This window comes from Phodopus roborovskii, unplaced genomic scaffold, assembly GCF_943737965.1.
Source record: "Phodopus roborovskii unplaced genomic scaffold, PHOROB, whole genome shotgun sequence".
Lineage (NCBI taxonomy): Eukaryota > Metazoa > Chordata > Mammalia > Rodentia > Cricetidae > Phodopus > Phodopus roborovskii.
In genome coordinates this window covers 33,926,810-33,953,256 of record NW_026126525.1, presented here as the reverse complement: position 1 = coordinate 33,953,256, position 26,447 = coordinate 33,926,810, and the positions used below count along the sequence as shown (strand labels likewise).

General features: G+C 37.6%; 1 protein-coding gene across 1 annotated transcript in view; it reads left to right on the top strand.

Moving 5' to 3' along the window:
• Positions 1–23,261, top strand: part of Slc30a9 (solute carrier family 30 member 9) — a 55,064-nt gene extending 31,803 nt beyond the window's left edge. The window contains exons 10-18 of the mRNA XM_051198624.1: positions 3,601–3,656; positions 5,750–5,885; positions 8,496–8,535; positions 9,536–9,607; positions 10,045–10,152; positions 12,194–12,359; positions 17,423–17,552; positions 20,317–20,430; positions 22,346–23,261. Of these exons, the coding sequence (XP_051054581.1) occupies positions 3,601–3,656; positions 5,750–5,885; positions 8,496–8,535; positions 9,536–9,607; positions 10,045–10,152; positions 12,194–12,359; positions 17,423–17,552; positions 20,317–20,430; positions 22,346–22,390 (867 nt within the window). The 3' untranslated portion in view covers positions 22,391–23,261. The remainder of the gene's footprint in view (positions 1–3,600; positions 3,657–5,749; positions 5,886–8,495; positions 8,536–9,535; positions 9,608–10,044; positions 10,153–12,193; positions 12,360–17,422; positions 17,553–20,316; positions 20,431–22,345) is intronic.
• The last annotated feature ends 3,186 nt before the right edge of the window (positions 23,262–26,447 follow it).

Genomic DNA, 26,447 nt, shown 5'->3' with positions numbered 1-26,447 from the left:
TTTCCTTAAGTAATTCTGAAACTAGCTTGACTAACATTGAGGGATAGCATCAGACAGAGATAATGATCATAGACTGCCTGTGGGTACAAGCTTGTTACTCCAGCACATGGGGGTAGGGTGGGTCAGGACATATACATAGTCTTTAAAATGTGAAATAAATATGTAAGTACATTTTCTATAGTGTCATCCTTAACAGCATAGTAAGTAGAAGGCTAGCCTGGACTGTATGGTAACCTAGCTTTAAAAAGAAATGTGATCATAGTATTTTTGTTTTGTCTTGTTTCGTTTTTTCGAGAAGAGCTGTCCTAGAGCTACCTCTTGTAGACTAGGCTGGTCTCCTCACAGAGATCCACCTGCCTCTGCCTCCTGAGTGCTGGGATTAAAGATGTGTGCCACCACTGCCCGGCGATCATAGTATTTTTAAGTAAGTTTTTACACTTTAAGAACTCCTAACAATGAAGTGGGAAGTATAAATTTATCATTTAGTATGTGTTTGGTCACAATCTTTTATAGAAGTGATTCTTTTGTTTATTTTAGATTGTTTTTTTATTTTATGTGTATGGGTGTTCTGCCTTCATATACATCTGTGCCTGAGGAGGCTGTGAGCCTCCATGTGGGTGCTGGATATTGAACCATTGTCCTTTCCAAGAACGAGTATTCTTAATAACTGAGCCAATTCTTCAGCTGCCCCTATAGAAGAGATTCTTAAAATAAGTTTCTAAATGTAGCCATGGCTGTCTTGGAACTCACTATGTAGACCAGGCCTGGCCTGAAACGCCAGAGATCTGCCTGCATTTGCCTCCAGAGTGCTGGGATTAAATGCATACTCCACCACTCTTCATTACTGTGAGAGCCAATACAGTTTTTGAATAAAGATAAAATGCTGTGTAATTATTTAACATACATTAGACTGGTATTTTGAATTATTTACCTTGACTTTGCAAATGAAGATTAAAAAAAAGTTAAAATAGCCTTTAAAGTCTCTGACCCAATTGTGAATACAAAGAACCTAATTTTTTTGTAAATATATAAATTTTATTTATGTATTTGTGTTTCATTTTAAAAAATATGGAGTCTTTTCAGTATTTATATTTGATTTATGTTAAAACAAACAAGAGAATTTTCAGTGAAAGAGTATAGGTACAGGAATGGATATTTAAGGCTGCTACTTTAGCTCAGTGGTAAAGTATGTGATTAGCAAGTGAGAGGCCCTGACTTTGATACCCAGCACTGTTCAGCCAAAAAGAACATTTAAGTTAAAGTTCAAAGGAATAATAAAATGAAGAACAAGCAGAGCAATATTATTTACAAATTAAACCGAAAGGTGCATGTCACTGTCAAGTAGATTAAAACCCTCTGTAAAAGTAAAGGGAGAAGGTAGGCAGTCGCTATTAGTACTAGCAATCTTTACCTTGGGTTTGGTGTGTGTGTGTGTGTGTGTTTGTGTTTGTGTAGGCCGCAGGTTGACATAGATGTTTTCTTCACCAATTTAGCTAGTCTAGCTAGCCATCTTACTCCAGAGAGCCCCTGTCTGCCTTCCAAGGGCCAGGATTACAGAATGGCCATCATTACCCACCCAGCATTTAGGTGCTTGGGATCCTAACTCCAGTGCTCATGCTTGCATGGGAAGCATTTCACCTACGCAGCCATCAGTAAATACTTAATAACCACTCTCAGTTGTGTGGACAGAGAGGAAATGGACATGTGAAAACAGTGTCTGAGACATAGGGACAAAGAATTGTGAAACAAGATTAATAGTTGGATATAATTCTTAAGTGTCTATTCTCTAAAATATTGTCCTAGTTAGGATAATTGTTGCTATGATGAAACACCATGATCAAAACAAGTTGGAAAGAAAAGGGTTGATTTGGCTTGCACCTTGTAGTCTATCACTGAAAGAAGTCAGAGCAGGAACTCAAATAGGGTAGGAGCCTAGAGGCAGGTGCTGAAACAGGTCGTGGAGTGGCACTGATACGTGTTTGCTCCTCCTGGCTTAATCAGCCTCTTTCTTAGAGAACCCAGGACCACCAGCCTAGGCATGGCACCACCCACATGGGTAATTTAGCATTTAGCAAGGACTCAAGAAGATTCCTATTCAGACTTATGCAGAGTTTTTACTACTTTGGATTCCTTGAACTTTAATATTTCTCATCCTGGCCACTACTCTGAATGTATTTCTAGCAAAAAGCCAGAGAGAAAGTATAGGAGAAGTCAGATCATATCTCAGAGGTGATAGTGTGGTCTTATGCTCCTATTGATCAATCACTAATTCAGAAAATAGTTTACAGGCTTGTCTACAGCACAGAAAGGCATTTTCTCAATTGAGGGTCTCCTCTCAGTGACTATAGGTTGTGTCAAGATGACATAAAACTAACCAGCACACATATTATGTATGGATTTTAAGGACTGATAGCTTTTAACTGGAGTAATAACCATGATAAATTTAGTAAAAAGGTCAAGTTGTGAGATATTATGTATAGAACTTATGCTTTTAACTGTGAAGGATTCACAGAGACTAAATTTACTCGATGCATGAACAAAAAAGACCTAGACAAAAAATATAACTGCTTTTCCAACATTGACCAGCTCCAGAAATTCTTTCAGATATAACCAAATGAGAACAAGCAATGTATGAAATCATAGTATAGTTCAGTATATAGTACTCTGAGAATGTAAAGTTTAATAGTAAAAATGAGTAAATATAGAGGGCAAATAGATACAAATCAGTGCATTCCACTCCCAAGAAATAAAGAATGACATTTAAAATTTTCCATTTATAGTAGTATCACAAAACATTAAGAGAAAATCTAGCAAAGGTATACAGAACTTTTACACTGGAAACTATACACTGTACCTGAGAGTTTTGAAAAGATATAAAGAAGAGCTGGGACACAGCTTGGCTATGAGTGCTTGCTTAGACTATGTAAGGCCAAGGTTTGATTCCCCAGGACCTCAAAGGAGAGAGAAGTGGAGTGGGGGAGAATTTGATGCAGGTAAGATATTGATCTATAGATTGAATATAGTTCTAAATTATAATGCCAGTAGAGTTGTGCCTTGTTTTGTTTGTGACAGAGCCTTGAAATGTTGTAGCTCAGATTGGCCTATATTCAAGACCTCTTCACTTAGTAGGACTTCTGGGAGCCTTTCCCATGTCAATACAGAAAAGTATTTTAAATTGCTATAGAAGTCATTTATTATGGTTGATCATTTGCACTGCATTTCTCTACTGATGAAATCTTAGATTCCTCTGTGGTTATCTTGGTTTATTTTGATATGGCTTTGTTTTTTGAGATGGGTCTCAGTTTGCAGTCCAAGATGACTCTAAATTCATTCTCCTGCTTCAGGTACTAGGAGTACTAGCATGTGCCTCTGGACCCAGCTATCTTTCAAGTTTTTATCCTAATAAATAATGTTGTTTTGAATCCCCTTGAGTTTATCTTTATTTTTCTATACTAGGATTTATTTTTCTAAACTATGATTGCTTGGCCATTGACGTGCATGTATGATTTCTTTATTGTTATTCTTTTCATCTTCTAAATGGACTTACTTATGTATTCTCCATCTTGGTAATGACTACCTACTGTTTGTTCTTCTCCATAGGGTTTGCTAGCACTGGGCATCAGCAAGTCTGTTCAAACACCAGACCCTTCTCACCCGTAAGGACACTACTTCTGATTTGAATTTGCCATAAGCCATTGAAATAAGAACTAATGAATTTCAGAAGTCATCTAAAGTTTTGATATTAACCTTTTCAAAATGTGTACTTCATACTTTTCTTTCTTTAATGTTTTTATTGTGGTTGAAATATTTTGATAACATTTCAAAATTAGATATTTGTATTTTTTTTAGAACATATTACTTTGAATATATCAGTTACCTGATGTGGATATTTATTTTTGTTACATCTATTAAACAGCCACTCAAATGGTTAAGCTCCATATTCATTGTTATTTTAACTACCTTCTTTAATACAGTTTGAGCAGTGTTAAGGCAGAAAAGTGCACCTTTATTTCTGTGAAAGTGTCCATCTTAGTGCTTTGTAAATACCTTTCCTTACTTGAAAGCAGGGCACTACTGTTTTAATAATAAAAACATATTTTTAATGTTCTGGAATTATGAGTTTTCTAGCACAGAGAGCAATTGTTAATTACACATCTACTGTGTTTTACTATCTCTTGAAAAAATGTTTACTGATTCTCTACACCAAAAAATTTAAATAAGAGGGTAAAAATTTTAAATTTTATGTTCTGAAGATTGCTTTTTGTTTTCAATAGCTTATTTTAACACTACCCAGTATAGTAACTAAATTTTGGACATTTAAATATGAAGTCAGTCACATGAGACTAGTGATTTACTAGTGTAAGCAGTGCAGTTCAGCATATTTCAAATTTTCAATAAGAACCTTTAGTGCAAGCCAGGCATGGTGATGCATTCCTTTAATCCCAGCACTTAGGAGGCAGAGGCAGGTAGATCTCTGAGTTCGAGGCCAGCCTGGTCTACAAAGTGAGTTCCAGAATAGCCAGGACTATACAGAGAAACCCTGTGTTAAAAAATAAAACAACAAAGTGCCTTGAAAATACATAAAAATGAAAGCAGTGCAACTTAAATTTATTTATCAGTTTAAATTGGCATATAGTTGGTGTTACTTTGGAGAAAACTTAAAAAAAATAAAATTTTCTGAGTCAAATTTGTAAAATATTGTCACATCAATGAGCTGGGATTCTCTATGGCTAGTCTCCATCTTTACACAAAGATAATTCCATTAACTCTTTCAAGTTAAGAATCCTTGTTTGAAAGTGATCTACCAGAAAGTCCAGTAGTATTTGGCCTTAAGAGTGCATCTCTCAGGAAACATTTATATGAATGAATGATTCTACTTCTCATAGTATGTCATAGTTTCCAAGTGTCGTAATAGTGCTGTATTGGTACTTAAAGTAGTACAAATTAATGGTTCATTTTGACCAAAGATGATTAGAAAAATAGTGTTTTCAAAATATATTAATTTCTGCATGAAAACATACAGAAAACTGAAGTTATTGGTTCAGCTGTCTCTTAAACTGTTCAGAACCAGCAGTAAGTTTCATGTTAAATTGTTCAGTATTAGGCAATGAAATTATAGGTAATACACATCATAGATTAACCACAAGACTACAATATTCAATTAGAAGGGTACTGAAGGATACTGAAGTATTTCCCTGTTCGTTAAACATGTTAATTAGCTTTTTAAAAGATTAATTTTGGGACTAGAGAGATGACAAGGCTGATGGGAGCCCTGAATGTTCTTCCAGAGGATCTGGGTTCAACTCCCTGTACCCACATGACATCTCACAACTATAACTCCTGTTCCGAGTGGATCTGACACCCTCATACAGACATACATGCAGGCAAAATATCAATGTACATAAAATACAAGTAAATAAATTATAAAAAGATTAATTTTCCTGACATCTGTGGAATATAATTACGAAGTATTTCTGATAATCAAAGTAGACTAAATGAAATAGGGATAATACCCAAAATAAGTAATATCCACTTTATATATTTTCAAAGATCTTGCATTTCCCCTACTTTATGTATTGTGACTTTTTTTTAATAAAATTTGAACTTTGCACTTACAGTGTTTAATGTATAAAACTGTACCATTTTAATAGTATAAGAATCTTATTATTTCTTATTGACTTATTAAACACATTTTGAAAGTTAGTGTACATTTTTACAAACTGTATGATTTTTTTTTTTAATCTTCCAGGTACGGCTTCTCAAATATGCGTTATATTTCTTCATTGATTAGTGGTGTTGGTATTTTCATGATGGGGGCAGGACTCTCTTGGTACCATGGAGTCATGGGATTGCTTCATCCTCAGCCAATGGAATCTCTTCTATGGGTGATCTTTTTTCTCCTACTTTCATATATGGACTACTGTGACTTTGTTGTATTTTATTAGAGAATAGGAGTAACGTGCCTCTTAGCTGTGTCACAGGTTATTTCCTTATGGTTTTGTTTTACACATGAGCATTTATAATGTCTGAATCCACAGATGGAGTGGTTTTAAACTATTTTTACTTATTTTACGTGTATGAGTGTTTTGCCTGCATGTATGTCTGTGCATCACTTGTACGTCTGATGCAGATAAAGGTCAAAAGAGGATGCTGACTCCCTTGGGACTGGAGTTACAAAAAAACTGTGAGCTGCCTTGGGATGCTGGGAATCTAACCCAGGTCCTCTGATAGAGCAGCCAATGCTCTTAGTTGCTGAGCTATTTCTCTAGCCTCTAATTTAGTGATGTTAAACAGGAGGATCTCCATAGGAATAATTAGTAAGCACATCTTCTTTGATTAAAATCTTGTGCAGTTCTATAAATTTTCTAGAGATGCTATTGAAGAACAAAAAGAACTCTATTCACTTTAGCACCAGGACTAGCCTTATATCAGTAATTAAAATTTCCAGTCACATCATAAGCTGGAACTGTATTTAATGTTAAAGCAAAGTGAAAAGGAGGTTGGGTTTGTGTGTGTGTGTGTGTGTGTGTGTGTGTGTGTGTGTGTGTTTTGTGTTTCCTCCAAGGCCTCCATCAGGTAGGGACCTGTCCCAGGGAACAGGAAAAGGAGGATGGTCACTGTCAATGTTGTTATCCCGAAGCTCTTCTGTTCAGTAGGCCATGCTCAACACTGGATAGGGAACAATAAGTACTAACACTGGTCTGCTCTGACCTTTGTAGGTCTTTAAACTACCTTGACTGTCACAGGCATTTCTTAGAGAGTAGGCTGCTTTGTTGCTCTGGCTCCTTGGATAGACAAGACAGGTCATCTACTGTCCCCTTCATTTACTGTTAGACACAGACTGGTCATCTACTGTTCTCCTCAGCTTCCAAGCATTTGGATGGCAAAAATGTCTTTTAGATTATTTCATAAGACTCCAACTCTGGGCCTCATGGATAAGAACTATACACAAGGCAGTTTACTTTCTGTAAGGCTATAAGTTTTTTGTTGTTGTTGTTGTTTTGTTTTTGTTTCCCCCCCCCCCCTTTCCTGATAGTCTCCATCAGTATCCTTGTCTGCAGATTAATTTTCACAGGTGCATCAGACACAGTTGGCTATAACCTCCAAACTCCATGGGGGTTCTTATTAAGCCTACTGAGCAATCTCAGCAACTCAACACATCCATCATTGACATGTTCACCTTTGTCTTCCTTACCCTCCAGCTTGTCTCCAGTAGTGCTAGGTGTAATACCAAAGTGTGTTCTGGTGGGTAGAAAGAGGCTCCTAGCTCTTTTTGAAAGCCCCTGTAGATTATATGCTTCATTCTGGATTAGAACATTCTGGAATGTAAGTGAACTATTAATCTTTTTTCTGTTTGGGTTATAGAATTGTACCTAGTCGGTCTTATTTTAACATTCTATCATCCCATACATATCTATGTAATAACAAGCCAGTTAAACTAGGCTTATTTTTGTTTTTGTTTTTTTTTTAGTTATTAAGACAAAGTGTTTTTGCTTTGACACCCAGACTGGCCTTGAACTTTTGAACTCCTGACTCATTCTTCCACTCCTTGTCCTGGGATTACAGGCAAATGTCACCATGTTTAACCCCTGTTTACGTCTTTCTTCCTTTTTCTTCCTTCCTTTCTTTCTTTCTTTTTTCTTTTTTTGAGACAGGGTTTCTCTGTGTAGCTTTGGAGCCTGTCCTGGAACTTGCTCTATAGACCAGACAGATTGTTCTCAAACTCACAGAGATCCACCTGCTTCTGCTTCCCAAGTACTGGTATTAAAGGTGTGAACCACCACCGCCTGACCTCTGTTTACATTTTTGAGGCTAACTGCTTACTTTGTTTTTTTACCACAGTACATTTTGTGTAGTTTAATAGACAAAACTTGTCTTTCCCATTCTGAACATGTTTAGCCGCTCCTCATTGGAGTGTCATCTAATTTGAATGGCATAACTTGACAGGACTGCAGCACTGTCTGAAGTCAGACATGCTGAGGTACATTGTTAATTGTATTTAAAGTGTCTAATATATCAACTGGGTAGAGGTCTGTTGGAATGAGGCACTTTATAAATAATGGGTTCAATAGACTAAAGTTGCTTAACAGGGATTACTTCAGAGTCCTTGATTAGGCATTTTGTCTTCTTTTTTACAAAAATAGAATTTTTTATGTCTTCTAAAACTTTTTTAGTTAATTTTTTTTTTTTTTTCAGCATTAAGACAGGGTTTCTCTTCTTATCTCTGGCTGTTCTAGACCTCACTCTGTAGACCAGGCTGGCTTTGAACTTAGAGATCTGCCTGCCTCCTGAATGCTGGGATTAAGAGCATGCTTGACATTTCTCTCTATTTGATTCTCCTCCTCTGAGTTGTTTCCCAACAAGATCTTTAGTATCTAGCTTGAATTAGAGCTTATATTTCAATTTTATTGGATATTATAAATTTTACATATGAGTAGTTGTAATTCTTTGTTGAAATACTTGGTTCATTATTTGTCTTAATTCTTATTTTCCAGGCATATTGTATTTTAGCAGGATCTTTGGTGTCTGAAGGAGGTATGTAGTATCACAAATTATTTATTTTTAGTTTAGTATATTTAGCAACCCATTCATTATAGTTTGCTATGTTGTGTTAGTACTGTGGAGTTAGGAGCCTAAGCTTTGTCTGTATTAGTACTGTGGGGTTAAGAACCTAAGCTTTGCTTTTCAAGGTAGAAAAGTTCTATGATTGTTACTATATGGATGAGGCCAGGGGAATAGGCTATGTTCATGAATAGCCTGTATTTCTCAGACCATTGGAAATATAAAACATAATGGTACTGACTTTTTAAATTGGTTTTTTAGTAGTAGTAATCAGAAAAAAGCTGCCTCAGTACAATAAGAATAATAATTTCTGAAATAAAGCTTCAAGTATATTGTAACAGTTTCTATTATCAACATAAACTACCTAATTCAGTGCTCATTATCTCTGAAAGATTATTATTTTCTACACTGGGTGTTCCCTTCTTCCATCTCTTAAAAACATCCATTTCTTTATTTGTTTGTAAGTATGAGTGTATGTGCATGTGTATGTGTGGGTACCCACATCTATGAGTGTGCAGAGGCAAGAAGAAAGCACCAGATCCTTCAGAGCTGGAGTTACAGGTGTTCGCTGGATGCCTGGTTGTTACATGAGGGCTGAGATCTAAACTTCAGTCTCTAAGATTGCAGAGGTCTTACCACATTTTTAAAATTAATATGATTGTACCTTTATGGTGTTTTTCCTTAATTGAGAGACCTCCAAAGGTTGGGAGGGTCAGAAGGGACGATGCCCAGTTAGTGCCGCCCAACACTGGCTGCTCAATTGACCAAGGCTGTTACTGCTGTGGTAATTTTAGGAGACTCATTGTGTTATAATGGCTAATTAGATCTTGATGGTGACGGTTGACATAGAGCCTTTCTTATTGCCAACTCTGGTATTCACATGTTGTGCTTATTTCTTTACCTTTTGAAATGTTAATTTTAAAGTTTAGAGACAGGAAGTTCCTTCCTTGCTTATAGGATGTTTCTCTTTCAGCAACTCTTCTTGTTGCCATAAATGAACTTCGTAGGAGTGCTCAGGCCAAAGGAACATCATTTTATAAGTATGGTATGTAGTTTAGAACCAAGTATTTATTTTTTCTTTTTATCCTGCTTAAAATATTTAGTGCTGTTGTTTTGTTACTAACAATTGGTATGAAACATGTTTCATTGTCTTCTGTATGTGGCTTTCTGAAGTCTAATCAACTATGTTAAAAAGAAGTTTTGAGCTTAGGGATGGCACATTTGAGCATAGGGATGTTTTCTATCTGGACTTAAGTGAGGTGTTTTATTTCTGCATATACCTGTGTCGTTTGGAAAGGTAATTTTACTATCTAAGTTATTATTAACATTTAACATAATAAATAGGGTTTTTAAAAATACAGTCTCTCCTACATTCTTGTTAATTAACAGATTGATTTTAAAGGGGTACTTGTTGAAATGTCTTCTGATATTGTCAAATTGAGATTTCAGAAGTTTTCTTTTCTGTTTGCCACAATGATTAAGTCATGGAAAGTCGTGATCCCAGTACAAATGTTATACTATTGGAGGACACTGCAGCTGTCTTAGGAGTGATAATAGCGGCCACCTGCATGGGCCTTACCTCTGTAACAGGTAAATATTTCTTAAATTACATGTGATTTTCTTCTATTTAATTCTCTAATATATGGGGATTTGGTCATATCATTCAATAATTTTATGTCAATATATTATTGTCGATTAATTCCATACTATTTTTTATTTGTGTGTTTGTATGGAAATGGCTATCATTATATTTAGTGAAATAAGACCAGTTGAGATAAATACTGCATATTTTCTCTCATCCATAAGATCTAGGTAGGTGTGTGTGTGTGTGTGTGTGTGTGTGTGTGTGTTGAAAGCAGAGAAGAAGAGCTTCTAGGAAGGAGGAGGAGGGAGAGAGAAGGTAATAGAACTCATGTGACATGAAAGCAAAGGGCAGAATGTTAAGCAGGAAGGAGGGGACCCACAGGCAGGCTGGGTGGGTGAATGAGGAAAGATGTAATGACATGTATATGAAAATGCCACAATAAAACCCATCACTTTGTAGTCTAACTTTAAAGTCTAATGATAAAATAATCAGTAAAGGTGTACAGATTTCTTTGAGTGAGATTTCTTATTCCCAGATAGAAATAAAGACATTAGAAGATTATTGTAAGCCTTAATAGTGGTGAGTCAAAGTTGCGGTCCGTCTGAACTCTTAAGCCCCTTCCCTGTGACAGTACTGTTGGTATTCACTAATGTCATGTGTTGTTATGGTAGTGCAGAGACTTTACTGTGTACATGTACACTGGAGCTCTTGTTTACATGTCTTCTTGCTCCTGGTACAAGAATGACCTCTGGTCTTCACAGGCCTAATCTTCAGGTTCTTCCCCCCATTTTGGTAGCTGGCTAAGTCTTTTGTGTTCTAAAAGGTAAACTAGAACAGAAAGCTCATTTTCCTTTCTAAAACAAGAACCATTTAAGTGTTCATTCAGCTTGTGAAGTCAGATTCTCTTGGGATTAACTTTCTCTGTGCTTTTTCGTTTATTTAAAATAACATCAGATGACAAGCTGCTGCTGCCTTCTCCAGTGTGAACTGTGACCTGAAGTGTTCAGAAAGTATCAGCTGATGATCTGATTGACCCTGCTTTTGGTCATAGATTATTATTGAACAACCCCCTCCCTCAGAGGGTTGCACTGTGTAACCTTGCTAGCTTGGCTATGTAGACTGGTGTTGAATTCAGAAGAGATCTGTCTGCCTCTGTGTCCCAAGTGCTGGGATAAAAGGCTGCGCTAATGACAAGTTCTTGTAACCTTGTATTTCTAAAGAGCACTACTTAATTTTGAATTCCATAATTGGAACTCTTATAATGGATTGTGCTTTACAAGTGGATCAATTAGGAAAGGTAAATTTGCTTTTTGTGATACATACTTTGACTACATATTAATAAATCTAGTTTATAATTGATATTTTTAATGAAATAAAAGTTTAAGAATTTTAAAAATTAATAAGGATCATTGAGATAGCTCACCAGATAAAGGCACTCGGGGCCTGAGTTCATTCCCTGGGCCCTTTATAGTGGAAGAAAAGAAACAAATCCTTCCTAATAGTCTCCTGACCTCCATACACCTGCCACACCAACACTAAAGGGTGTTTTGTTTTGTTTTTTTTTTTTAAAGGTTTTTCTTGGGATGTGGTCTCACTATGTAGCCCTTGCTGACCTAGTACACCCTATATGAGCAATTCTCAACCTGTGGGTCGTGACCCCCTTGCTTTACACATCAGATATCCTATATAACAGACATTTACATTACAGTTCATAACAATAGCAAAATTACAGTTATGCAGTAGCAATGAAATAATTTTGTGGTTGGAGTCACCACAACATGAGGAACTACATTAAAGGATCGCACACAGCATTAGGAAGGTTGAGAACCACTGCTCTGTTTAGACCCAGCTGGCCTCAAACTCACTCTCCAAAGTGCCAAGGTTAAAGGTATGCACTACCCTGCCCCAGCTAATTGTAAGACTATTAGCAGTCATTAAAGAGGAGACTAAAGGAGCAGGAGTGGGTTTCAGATAACTTGGTTGTTTGCACTCTAAAGCTCACTGGAATGATATGAAATGTTTTGGTTTCTTCTGTGCTTCTTTCAGGCAATCCATTGTATGACAGCCTGGGCTCCTTGGGTGTGGGTACCTTACTAGGTGTGGTCTCAGCCTTCCTGATCTACACTAACACAGAAGCACTCCTAGGCCGATCCATACAACCGGAGCAAGTACAGCGGCTTACTGAACTCCTGGAGAGCGACCCCTCAGTAAGGTAGGCCTTGTCTAGTGATGCTCATATAAACACAGTGACCTGTTCCTCAAGGGAAGAAAGCTTAAGTAGGAAAACTTTGTACGTTTCTCTTTCAACCTGTATACCTCATGGGTAAGTTGTAGATGTTGTACTAGAGACAGACACAGTTGAGTGCACTGCTTTTCAGTGAGGACCCACTGAACAGTGCTATTTTGTATTTGTATGATAGTCACTTCTTGAATGTATGACATGCAAAAGAACTTTCGTTCATGGGGAAATGAATACCCAAGTAAATATTGTCTGTGTATCTTTTGAAGATAGTCTTTGAGTTTTAAAAAACTTCCCCTGCCCAGACACTTTTTACTTTGGTGGTAATGACAGCTGTTGAACCCAGGACTTTACATGTGAGGCAAGAGCTGTACTGATCAGCTATAACCATGAGACCTCTTCTTTTAAGTGTACAAAACTAAAGAATTGGACACTTAGGAGACAATCAGGTGAGTGGTATTCAGCAGCATTGTGCTTAATAACAAAGTGGAAGGCTTAATTCTGGTGCTGGGACTGTAGCTCAATGGTAGAGCATTTGCCGAGCATGCGTGAGATCTTAGGGTTCAGTCCCTAGCACCATGCCAACGATCAACAACAACAACAACAAAATCCACTGTCTATATATACATTGTTATAATTTAGATATAACATACCCCCTCCCCTGAAGAACTCATGTGTTGAAGGTTTGGTCTTAAGAGATAGGGCTACTGAGAAGTGATTGGTTGGTTTATCAGTTAATCTGTTCATGAGCTCAGAGCTGAGTGTGCTGTTAGGAGCTGGCACTGAGTTAATTGGAGGAAGTAGACCATGATAGGGGATGTCCTTGAAGGATGTTTTAGACCTGCTGTCTTCTGTCCCTCTCTGCTTACTGGCTGCAACAAAGTGACTAGCTCCTGCATACACACTCACTCTTACTGTACCAGACTAAAGCAAGGGATCTAGTCTACTTTGAAGCTTCCAATGCCCTGTACTGAAACTCAGTCTTTCCTCCTCAGTGTTATCTTTGATGTTTGGCAACAGTGATGAAAAACTAATAAATATGATTATTGTTCAAACTTAAATAGGAAAGTATTTAGTCTTTTCCCTGTTTTGGTTTTAGTCTGTTTCTGTTGCTATGACAGGATACCAGAAAGCGGGTAATTTGGGGAAAAAACCAAAAGGTTTATTAGGTCACAGTTCTAATACATTCTAGCAGGAGTCTTGAATGCTGTTTGAACTCAAGGTGGAAAGTGGGGGTATATATAGAACAGGAAGAATGGAGGGGTTGTTTTGTGACAGCTGACTCCTGGAATGAAGTCTTAAGAGCATGAAATCAATGTCCTCCAGAGCTAGCACTAATCTACTTGTGAAGGCCCACCCCACCCCACTCTGTAAGCCCCACCTCCCACTACTGCGTTGACTGTGCATGCAATGTTATAATTGAAATTCTTGAAATTTAAAATTTTTCTGTATGCCTGAATTAGTACATTAGTGATTGACATATCCTAAAATCTATATATTTAAGTTTGCAAGTTAATCATAATTTGGAGTTGACTATTTCATCTGAAATAAGCCCTGTTCATACTCTCATTCTACAATACTAACTCTATAGAGTTGGGAAGTCTCCCCTCTATTTTATAGGGAATGTATGAAGAAGTGATACTCATTCTCTTTTTTTTTTTTTTTTTTTAATTTTTATGTGTGTGTGTGTGATATTTTTTTCCACATGTTTATCTGTATACTGCACGAGTGGTAGTGTCCATGGGGTGGTAAGAATCTTCCTCTGGCACTGCAGTTACAGATGACTGAGTCAACTTTCGGGCCTGGGAATTGAACCTGGATCCTATGGAAGAGCAGCCAGTGTTCTTAATACTGATCCATCTCTCAAGCCCCTGTAGTTTCTTTTAAAAATCTTTGATAAAATTATCAGTAAAGCCATCTGGACATGAGCTTTCCTATATGAATCAGGTTTTGTTTTTTTCGTTGTTGTTGCTATTTATTTTTTTATTTTTATAAATTCCCTTACTTGTTAGAGACTGTTACACATTTTTTTTTCCTGTATTACAAACCTTGGGCCTTGCATCTCCCAGGCAAGTGACTTTAGGTGACATTTCTCACTAAGCTACTTTAGAAGTTTGTTTTCTAGAAACCTTTCCTTTACATGTGTAATATGTGGGGTTTTGTACATGATTCCTTTGAAATGTTTTTCCTTAAATTTGCTAATGCACATCTTTTGTGTGTTAGCTTAAGTCTCCACCTGTCCCCACAAACACTATTTTAAAATGATAAATATTTGTCAGTTTGCTTTTCAAACTAGATTTCTGTTTAACTGACTTTCTTTGTTTTTCCATCTTCCTTTTCATTCATCTCTTCTTTAATCATTATTGTTCCCTTCCTTCTGGTTGCCTCTAGTTTAGTTCCCATTGTCTTTAGGTAGGAGGGTAAGTTTCCTAATCGATTTGTTATTGTTGTCATGCAGACATTCACAGGTAGTAGTTGTCTCTCAGCCTCTGCTTTCTCTGTACCCAGGCATTGTTCTCCTGTAGCACTTTCTCGCCTCTCATTTTGCCTAAAATTTTATGACACTTCACTAAATATTGTAGCATGTGATGATCAGATCCAGGAGTTGATACATTCATTGCCATAAGCATTCATCTCTTTGGATTGAGAGCATTCGAAATCCCTAAGTAGTGCTTGCTTGTTTGTTTGAAGCATTCAATTGCATTTTGCCACTTATAAGTAGGTGCATACTGTGCTATAGAGTACCGGGTTAATTTTCCATCCCACCCATCTCTGTAGTCATTTACCACAGTCTCTCCATCTCCCCTCATCTTCCCCTTCTCAGCCAATGCTTTTATGAAGTCAGCATTTTTAACTTCCATAACATGGAATATTTGTCTTTCCATGTCCAACTTATTTTAATATCCTCCAAATTCATTCATGATTTAAGTGGTTTCTATTGCAACATAATATCCCATTGTTTATATGTACTACCATTTCTTTATTCTCCTATTCATAAATTCCTAGGTTGATTCCATATTTTCATACTGTAATTGGCATGGGAGTTCTGATTTCCCTTTTGGGGTGTGTGTGTGTGTGTGTGCGCGCGCGCGCGCGGGCGCCCGTGCGTTAGGGGCATGTCAATTTCTAAAAATTTGCAACTTTCTCAGATTTCTTTCTGTTAACTAATTAATCCATTTCCCACCACACAGCTTACCTGTTTGCACTTTATTTCTGTCTATTTTTGTTTATTTTGGTGCATTGTGCATTATTCTAATTAAAAGCTAGTAAAAGAACTCTAGCAAATGTGAATTGTCTCCAAGAACGAAGATATGTGAATTATATCATTAGAAACTATCAATGTTAGTAATCAGAGTTCATGCAGTTGCTTTTTTTGTTTGTTTGTTTGTTTGTTTTTGAACAGTATGTTAGTTACTTATTGCAGTATGACTTCTAGTCCAAAGCTTAGTGGTTTAGGCACCGTTTATTATCTGATAGTAGCTGTGGTCAGGGATTCAACCCCTGCATATGTGGCTCCCCTGCTTCAGTCTTTTCTCACAGACTATAGTCAAGGTGTTGATTGACTTGTGTCCTAGGAAAGGAGCTGCTTGCAAGCTTTTTGATGGTGGCAAGACTAGATCTTTTGCCACATTGACCTCTCCAACACGGCAGTGTGCTTAGTCAAATGTGTAAGCTGACAGACACTCACTGAATATGAACAAAGAAATAGCAACAGACGACCTGCCTGATGAGGGAAATGACATACTTTGCTGTATTCTCTGGGCTAGATGTGGGTCAAATTTGAGGAGAGAGGATCACCCAGGATAGAGGAGGCATTGATCAACAGGAACATCTCACAGGCTGCTTGACATAAAGAGCTTTCTGCCTGCAGTTAGCACAAGTACATAAGGAACAGCTACATCAGAATAGAATTAGCCATTCCCTAAGTATTAAAGAAAGACACATCACAGCACTTTGTGAGGACAGAATGGAAACATGAATAAATGAGATACCATCTTGCCCATCTGGACAGATTTTATTTTTAACTTGAGGGTCTATAACTTTGTAGCCATTGAGTTATTTATTTTCATGTTATCCTAGGGAGTTGATAAAGCTTCTTTGTGTGGATTAGGAAGCTTGGACTTAATAAGTCCAGAATCATTCAGAAATTAGAATCCAGTGTTATGATAGCATGTAGAGTCTTTCCTAATGTGGCATTCTAGCATAACTCTGTGTTTTCAGGACACGGGCTTTACTTCTTATGTATTCTATAAAGAATGCAGAACAGAGCCAGGCAGTGGTGGCTCACACCTTTAATCTCAGCACTCAGGAGGCAGAAGCAGGCTGATCTCTGTGTTTGAGGCCAGCCTGGTCTACAGAGTGAGTTCAGGACTGGCTCTAAAGCCTGTCTCAAAAAATGGGGGATGGGAGAGAGGGAGGTGAGGGAGAGAGAGAGTGAGCAGATAGGAGTGATCACAGGTAGATGCTTTCTCAACAGTTTCCTAGGGAAGATTTATTTGCTCCTTGGAGGTTAGGGTTGGAGGGAAGCAGAGCAGTTGATGTTTCATTTGTGTTCCCTTCTGGGAGACAGAACTGTATAATAGACTCCTGGAGGGTAGAGAGCCCTGGTCTGTCAGGGCACTAGCTAGGAAGGAAGGAGGAAAGGGAGGGAGGGAGGGAAGTGGTTTACACATTCAAAGATACTGTTATCAACAAAAATTTTGCTTTTATAAGTGTTGGTAAATTGGTAAGTGAATAGACAGACTATGGGAAGGTTTATAAGATGAACTTGATAATATTTTAGAAAAGCACATTAGGATCAGTAATTTTTTAAAACACAAACCATAACTCATAAGAGTGAATTATTATAAAACCATATTTATTACACTTATACTTTTGTATGGCATCATACACAGAAACCAAACTAGGTGGTCAGTCTAAGAAAGCAATGAGCTTGGTGGTAAGCTGTCTGCTGTGTTGCTGGGGAAGCCGAATCCTCTGCTGTGAGAGTGTGGATGTATTACACTCAGACTTACTGGTATTGTTTTTCATCACAGGGCAATCCATGATGTTAAAGCCACAGACCTGGGTTTAGGGAAAGTCAGATTTAAGGCAGAAGTTGATTTTGATGGACGAGTTGTTACACGATCATACTTGGAAAAGCAGGATTTTGACCACATGCTGCAAGTAAGTTTATGTATTCATCATTTTCTTCTGTAGTCCACGGTTTTTGTTTTTTTGTTTTTTGTTTGTTTGTTTGTTTGTTTTGGAGGTAGGTTTGTTTGTTTGTTTTGAGACAGGGTTTCTCTGTGTAAATCCCCAGCTGTTCTGGAACTTGCTTTATAGATCGAGCTGGTCTTGAATTCAGAGATCTGCCTGTCTCTGCCTCCCAAGTGCTGAGATTAAAGGTGTGTGCCACCACCACCTGGCTAGCCCACAATCTTAAAGTTACTTTTTATCTTTATGGTCTTAGAATCACTTCAGCTATGACCTTCTTAGTTCCTAAGTCTGATAAAGAACATTTTATTTATAGTGGGTCAGAGGAGACAGCCAAAAGAAAAAATGAAATCATTAAGTTGTTAATACTTGTTTCATGTTTTATGTAATCTACTCTCAACACCCCTGTATGGCGATGAAATAACAGATTCTAACATACAGGCTAACTTAAACAATAGACTAATTAGGTTGTCTAAGTTTTCAGAACCATATATAGGAAGTCTCATGAATCTGATCTTTGACTCCAGATCTCTGCTTTTTATTAAGAATATAATAGCACACCTGCCCACTTTGCTCTTTATTTTCTGTGGATTAAGTTACCGAAAACTTAATCCAAAACTGGTAAGCAGAAAATTCCAGAAATGAGCATAAACTTGCCTTTCTGAGCAATTTGTTGGTTCCTAGGACATGAATTGTGCTTTCCCCCAGCATATTCAATCTGTATGTTCTACTGGAACTGAGCTGGTGCAGGGAGAGGAGAGGTGCGTTCACATAACTTACATTATATTGTTACAGTTGCATCTTATTATTGTTCATCTACTGTGCCTAATTAATTGGTTCAACTTTATTATTGATATGTTTTTTGTATGTAAAAAAAAAGAGATATATAGGGTCTGCACTGTGTGGTTTCAGCAAACTTCTGAACTGTTGGGACAGAACCTCAGGGATAAAAGGGTAATGCCATAATTTAAGAGACAATTTATAGAAGCCAACAGTAATCAGAACAAATATTACTACTTGGCTTTGTCAGATCTCCATTTGCTATGTAGTTGGAGTATCCTGTATAGAAAATACTAAGGAACTGAAATGTTTTCCATTTAATTTTCTTAAATATTTGCATGCATTAAGTGTTCTTAATCCAAAAGTCAAAAAGCCTGGTTGGTGTTTTGGCTTTGTTGTTGTCATTTTGTTTATTTGTTTGCACCATGGTCTGCTGTAGCATAGGCTGGCCTCAAACTCACTGGCCTCAGGATAACTGAACTTTTGCAGCTCCTGCTCCTCCTCCCTAGTTCTAGGCTTGCAGGCATGTGCCCCCATGTCTGGTTTGTGTGTGTTGGAGACAGAGTCTAGGACTTCATGCAGACACCCACCAATAGAGCTACATCCCTGCCCCAGTGCCGGTGCTCACAGAGCTGTAGACTGCAGAACAGCTTGGGTTTTCAGATTAGGGGCACCCAACATGTACTGTGTTTATGTAAGGTCTTGGAAGAAATTATTACAAAAACAGTTAAGCCTAATTTTTTGCTAAATCCCATTTTTCATCTCCAGGGTTAACTAGTTGGCTGAATTCGATACCTGTCAGTTTTCACTCTGAATTTTAGAGTGCTTGTTTTTAGCATGATATATTACATTTTGAATGTTCCACAGTGTTTGGTATAAATGCATTAATATATAAATGGTTTTATATTGTATGACTATACAACTGCATAACAGCATGTCTGAGATTCCTTGTTTTTATAGTTTGGGATCATTTCTGTCATTGCTGTTGCATTCTATGAATGTGATATAATACGATTTGCTTTTTTGTTTGTAGATGAACATTTATATTGTTTTCCATGTTAAACTGCTAAAAACAATGCTACAAGCTAGGTGTGGTTGCACTTGCTGAGACAGGAGGGAGGATCATGATTTTGAGGTATCTTGAGCTACATAGATCCTGTCTCAGAAAGAAAGAAAAAGAGGTGATGCCTGGTGGTATTTCATACATGTATGTAAGTCTCCTTAGGGTAGGTATGGACAGCTAAACTTAAGGAGGATGAAGACTACCTACCAAATACACACTTTAGCTTCCATAGATAACTCCAAATTAACTTCCAGAGTATGCCCATTCGGGATAGCGAAGTTTCTACTGCATCTTTTTTTTTTTTTTTTTTAAGGACAGAGTCTCACTATGTAGGGCTGGCTGGCCTGGAACTAGCTGTTTGGACCAGGATGACCTCCAACTCAGAGCGATCATTATGTGCCCCACCACAGCCAGAGACCTTGAGTTCTCTATCCCCCTGGCTTTACTCCCAGGGCAGGGATCCCTAGGACTATGCCAAGTCTTCTATGCTGTTTATCCTGTGTTAAAAAAAAAAAAAAAAAAATCCTTCTTTTATCACTTTATCATAAAAAAACATTTTCTTCTAAAAATTTTGTGACTTAATCTACTTTGAATTGTTTACTTCTGACTGTTACTAGACTGAAGCAGGTTAGCTTTTTTTTTTTTTTTTTTAATAATGTTATGGAAGGTTGTTGTCCTGGTCATACCTGGTGAACAGACTTTGCCTTTACCTTCTTTCAGTCTGTAGTACTACTCACTCTGCATAGCATTCTTTCTGTGTTGTTTAGAAACAAGGGATTCATTACCTTGGCCTAAAGTTTTTATTTTTCATTAAACTTAAAGGTGCTACGAATTACGCATATACTACTATAATTTTAAAATTCTGTTTTCCTGCTTTCATTTTCTTTCTAGGAAATTCAAGAAGTAAAAACTCCTGAACAATTAGAGGCCTTTATGCTTAAACATGGAGAAAATATTATTGATACTCTAGGAGCTGAAGTGGACAGGCTTGAGAAGGAGCTGAAAGTAAGATACTATTGTCAAAAATTGTCTTCTGATAACAACAGCTGCTTTGGGAGTCCTTATTCTGTGTAGATACCATGCTAAGTGTGTCATATGTGTACGTGTGTACTCTTATTTTACCCCGTAAAACATTTGGGCAAGAATTTGATAGGTTAGTAAAGCTAGGTAATTTAGCCAGTGAAGCAAGGAATAATGGTTTGAACCTCTTGTTCAGCTCTAAATTCAGTATTTTTAATCACTGTTCTTCCTACTTCACATCTAAGATAGAAAAAGGTATTTTTTCTTGAAATAGAAAACATTTTGAAAAATTCTAGAGAAAAATAAAAGGAAAACTCAAGACTTTAGTCAAAAAGTAGCAAACTGGAATTTAAGACTAAATAAATATGTCCTTATATTATTCATGGTTTCTTTCTGTTTAGAGGTAATTGTACTTTATTAACCATGTTACTAGTATTATTGCTTCATATATTTTTTTAACAGGCTTACTTATTTTTACTTTATGTGTATGGGTGTTTTGCCCACATGTCTTTGTACCACATGTGTAGTGTCTGCAGAGGTCAGAAGAGGGCATCAGATCCTCTGGAACTTGAGTTACAAACAGTTGTGAGTGCTTCTTGAAAATGAACCTGGGTCCTCTGTAAGAGCAACAAGTTCTTATCTACTTACTGAGCCATCTCTCCAGTTACTTCACCTTTTCTGCAAAAATCCTTGAGTGGAAAGGATTAAAAGCCAGTAGCTATGTTAATAGAAGATAGCTAGATTCCTTATCCACCTCTGCATTCATTCTGTGATGCATCTTGATAGTTTTGATTAAAGAACATGAAGTATTATTCTGCTTGTCTGCTGGCTAATATGAGTCCAGCCTCAGGGTCAAGGAAAGCCAGGTATATGTGTGTGTGTGTGTGTGTGTGTGTGTGTGTGTGTTTTAATCACTTCATTGTAAAGAACTTTCAAGTAGTCTTTGTAGCATATGCCTTTATTCTCAGCAGAGGAAGGCAGATCTCTGTAAGTTTAAGACCAGCCTTGTCTACATAGAAAGTTCTAGGAGAGCCAGAGCTATAGAGAGAGACCCTGTCTCAAACAAACAAACAAACAAATAAGTGGGTGGAAAGATGTTTCATCAGTTAAGAGCACTGGCTGCTCTTCCAGAAGACCTGGGTTCAATTCCCAGCACCCACATTGTAGTTCACAACTGCCTGTAATTCTAGTTTTAGGGGATCCAACATCCTCACATAGTATATACAGGCAAAGCACCAGTGCACATTAAATGAATAAATAAACCTTAAAAAGAATAAATGATAAAAAGAAACAAACAAAATCCCAACAACAACAACAAAAAAAATCACACGGTTAAATTAATATAAGCCACTCAGACAAGTACTTGTGCAGACCCAGAGTCTGTACATTTCAGTGAAAGTCTGTATAATTACAGTTGCCATTCTGAAGCTGGGATGCTTCACTATCAATTACATTTTGTGTGTGTGTGTGTGTGTGTGTGTGTGTGTGTGTGTGTGAGATAAGGACAGACTTACTAAAAAAACTTCTTTTTTAGCACAGTGCTTTCCCTCAACTCTATGAAGTACTAAACTATATCAAGAAGTGTTATAAATTTATTAGCTCTGATTGGTATTGTTTTGCAGTGATTTTTTTTTTCATTATGAGAAGGAGCATTACAGTTTCTAGTGCTTCCATAATTGGCATACACGAGATTTATAAAGCATCTTTGTATTAACATATGAACAGACTCAGGGAGGTGGGATTATTTCCTATACTGTTCATTGTATATTTACATTGATATTTTTCTTATGAATAGATTCCACTTACTAATATAGCAATGTTTTAGCTGCTCTAGTGATCAGAAAGAATTTAAAGGGGGGGGGGTGTTGCTGTGATAATGTGGAGATATTTTTCTTTGCAGAAACGAAATCCTGAAATTCGGCACGTAGATCTGGAGATCCTATAGATCTGATGAATGAGTCTCTTGGGACACAGAGATATCTTCCTCTCCACTGATGGGGAGTTAGTGCCGTCCAGAAGCTGTGCGTCTCGAGATGGATGGGATATTTCATGTGCTGAGCAATTGAGGAGGCCACAGGACTAAAACTCCTTTCTTCTAATCATGTCTTCGTGCTTCTGTAGGGACATTGGCTGCTTAGATCACCCAGTTTCTCATTTTAGCCAGTTTGTATTGAACCATGAAATCATGTTTCCTTTCTTAAACATGGTAAAATAAGTGTTCCCCGTGGATTTGTAACTTAGGTTACCACTGAAGACTTTAGTCCATCAAAGTCTTCTGATCTTAAATGTTCTGGCTAAACCTCCTTGTGTGGTTTTAAACAGTCACTGTATTTTGAGGTCTGTCTTTCTGCCCAATTGGGAAAGTATTTCTGTATACTTTGTGGTTTCAACCCGAATACTGAGAGGCACACTCTCCTAACTTCATTATCCACAGATGTTCATTCCAGAAATGGCGCAGTTACTGAATGGAGTGAAGGCATTTCAGCATCTTTTAGATCATAGTAGTTGCCATTTTGTAAAATTTCTTCTTTCTCCTTTACTCTTTTCCTTATTTGGTTTAATTTTTTGTAATGTTAAAGACATAATTCTAGATATATGACTTTTTTTAAAACTGGCTTCAGTGCCATAGTGTTTACTGGGAAATAATGCATTTGTAAATGTTTTAACATTCTGTAAAATGCACTAGACATATTTATAATTTTTCAGGCAGGATAGCATTTTGTTTTTAATTTATTTAAAAGAAGGCACTACTTATGTAAATCGGAACTGTGGGATACTTTTTGCTTTGAGAGAGAAGTAAATCTCTTACACTGAAACTTGTGTTGTGGTTTTGTATGCTATCAGAGCCAGCTGTGCATCTGATGGCTTGAACGTTAAGTCGGGCATTTAGTATAGCATATTGGCTGAAACACATTTTGTAAGCAAATAGCTCACTGATGACTGTAAGGTATCAAGGGAACACATATTCAACTTAGTACCTGTAGACTCAATGAAAAGCTGCAGCTGTCAGCACCCAAACAGCTCATGATATGTGTGAGCGCAACAGGTGTCGTTCACATGAGCAGTGTCTGCTCTGCTGGGAGAGAGTCTGGGGTGCATAGCCCCAACACCCCGTGAGTTCAGTTTGTCCAGACTCTCTGAGATGGAAGTTTGTAAATTACAGCAAACTGTAATGTGGAAACAAAAAAATAAACCTGATTAAATGATTTGTCATGGCAGTTTTTGATCCAGAGATGACACTTGGTAGAAAATGGTGAGAATTTGTAATGTGCTTTGTGTAACAATAGGGAGGGTACTTTTACCCTTTTGTTTTTGTTTCTGGGCTAGTGTCTTTGTGTGGAGATCAGCCTGGCCTGGAACTCACTATACATACCTAGGCTCTCTGAAGATATAAAAATGGGACCAGAAGTGGGATAGTTCATTGCCACCAAACCTGCCAACCTGAGTTTGATCTCCAGGATCCACATATGGATAGAGAGAACTGACCACTCGACTGTGTGCCATGGTATGTTCCCTCCCCACAAATATATGTAATAAAATTTTTTTCCAAAGAAATGAAATGGTTGTGCTGGGATGGGGCTTACTAGCATAGTATGATGTACAGCCCATAACAGTGTTACAGCGTGCATAAGTGATACATACAACAGTGTTACAGCGTGCATAAGTGATACATATAACTTGCTTCTCTGTTCTTAACTATTCATCTGTCACGACTCACTCTGGTTTCAGTCTCTTCCCTGCCTCGCACACTTGTTCATCAATTCAATGCCTCTGTTAACTTAGGAAAGTGCCAAGCTGTGTCCAGTTTCCTCTTAGTAAAATTCTTTTGAAATTTTCACATAATTGAGCAACAATAATTAATCCTTTTTCAGGCCCCTCGAAACAGATGTCTAGAAGTTATTCCAGATAGCATATTTTTAGTCTTAAGGAGTGCTCGCTGTGAGGCACAGGGCTTGGGATGCACTCTGCAGACCTTGTGGAAGGCTGACTGTGGAGTCGCAGGGCTGCAGCCCCAAAGGGCAGGCTAGCCTCATGTGCTCAGAGCTTGTCAACCAAGTTTGAGACTGTCTCAAACAAGACGGGCAGCAAGGACCAAGGTGGTTTTTTTACTCCTTCCCATATATATTCATACACCGTCCTCATATGGGTAAGTATGTGTGTGTATATATACACAAAAGACTAGTTCCTCAAAATTTCTTTAAATTTTTAAATCTGATTTGGGTTAAGAATATAACCCTAAATGGTAATTTACAAATAGTCTTTCTAGTTCTGGTATTTTAAAGAGTGTTTATATAAATTTGACATAAAAAGATGCAACATATCTGGAAGTATATGTGAAACCATAAAATGTATGATCTCATTTTTTTTTTCTTTGAACTAAAGCCAATTACAGTTTTAAAACAGGACCAGTGAGATGGCTCGGGTAAAAATACTTGCTACTAAGCCAGACAACCTGGAAAACATATTTATAGTGTTTAAATGCTATGCACCAAAGCACTTTTTAGATAACTAATTAGAGGAAACAAAAATGAAAATGTGGGAAAACTAGACCTTAGTTTTAAAGAAAGCGGTACAAATCTCCTGGTTTTCATTTTTTTAATTTCAATTTTTACTTACTCCTAGTGTGTATATGGGTGGCTGGGTGTGCATTACAGCATGTGTGTGGAGGTCAGAGGACAACTTTCTAGCAGCTGGTTCTCTGCTCCCACCTGTTCCTGAAGCAGTTTCTCAAATTTCTGCCTCTGTGCTGCACACACAGCCTTTTGGCAGACTCTCTTGCTCCCCCCCCCAACTCCCCCTGTGGTGGCTCACTAGTAGGTTGGGATTACAGGCTTGGACCACCACATCCAGTATTTTTTCATGGGTTCCAGGGGTGGGACTCAGATCAGCAGCTTTGTGGGGCAAGCACTTGTACCCTGTGGGCCATCTTGGCAGCTCAAGAAACAGTTTTTAAATGGAGCATCTTTGTGGCCAGTAGTGTCCATTGTCAAAGAGGTAGGTTCTTGAATGTATGCTAAGGAACCCCTGGATTAGAGTCACTGGAAATTTTTATAACTTATTTTCATAAGTTACTCCCAAATATACCCATCCCCTAAATCATCCAGAGAATGAAAGGTAAGGTTTTGAGTTTGGGGTACTCAGCTTTTCAGTGCCGTTTTAGTTAGCTTGTAGCTGGAGAATGCTTTTGCTAAAATTACACAATCTAAAGAAAGACGTACAGAAAGCTACAGAGGGTGGCACAGGCATTGGGAGTTTATATTATCTTCTCGGATCACGTTTGCAAAGCCCTGGTGACATGTCTCTAAAATGCGGTGACCCCCAATTTGCCAAACTGTCAGAAGTCAGTGAAGCGAAGAATTGAAGGTGGAGTTGTCATTCAGAGGTTGTTGCCCCCGAATCCCTCACCCTGCCTCTGAGATGGAACTGTGGGAAGTATATATATTGAAGATTGGTCTGGCTCCTTTATATTGGCAATTTTTGAGTTGCCTCCCTGGACTTTGTTTTATGGAAAAAGGAAATTTTCATTTCTGTTACGTTGTGTTCCCTGTGTTGGGCATGACTGAGATGGTCCTGGCTCCTCGGAACTTATCTTTCCCTCAATGTGACATGTAGGTTAGAGCAACTCACCTCTTAATTTGGGACTTTTTTCCCCTAATAAATTAATGTTTTTTGACCATGTGCGCATTTTGTTAAATGCTAAACTGTGTGATGTCACATTTCATCCTAAAAATCATAACATAATTTGTCATTCATTATCTTAGTTACATTATAAATGTTCTTGATTTTACAGAATTCAGTGGTAATTATTAGCATATGATTAGGATAGCCAAGAGATTCTGTCTTGTAGTTACATGCCATTGTACACTTTGTTAAAGCCAGATACCTACCACTTTAGTTAGGCTGTTGTAGGGGTATGGAGATGGGGACTGAACCCAGAGCTCATGCTTGCTAACCTGTGCTTGAACAGAACTGAGCCCTCAGTGCTCAAGGCTACATGCTCG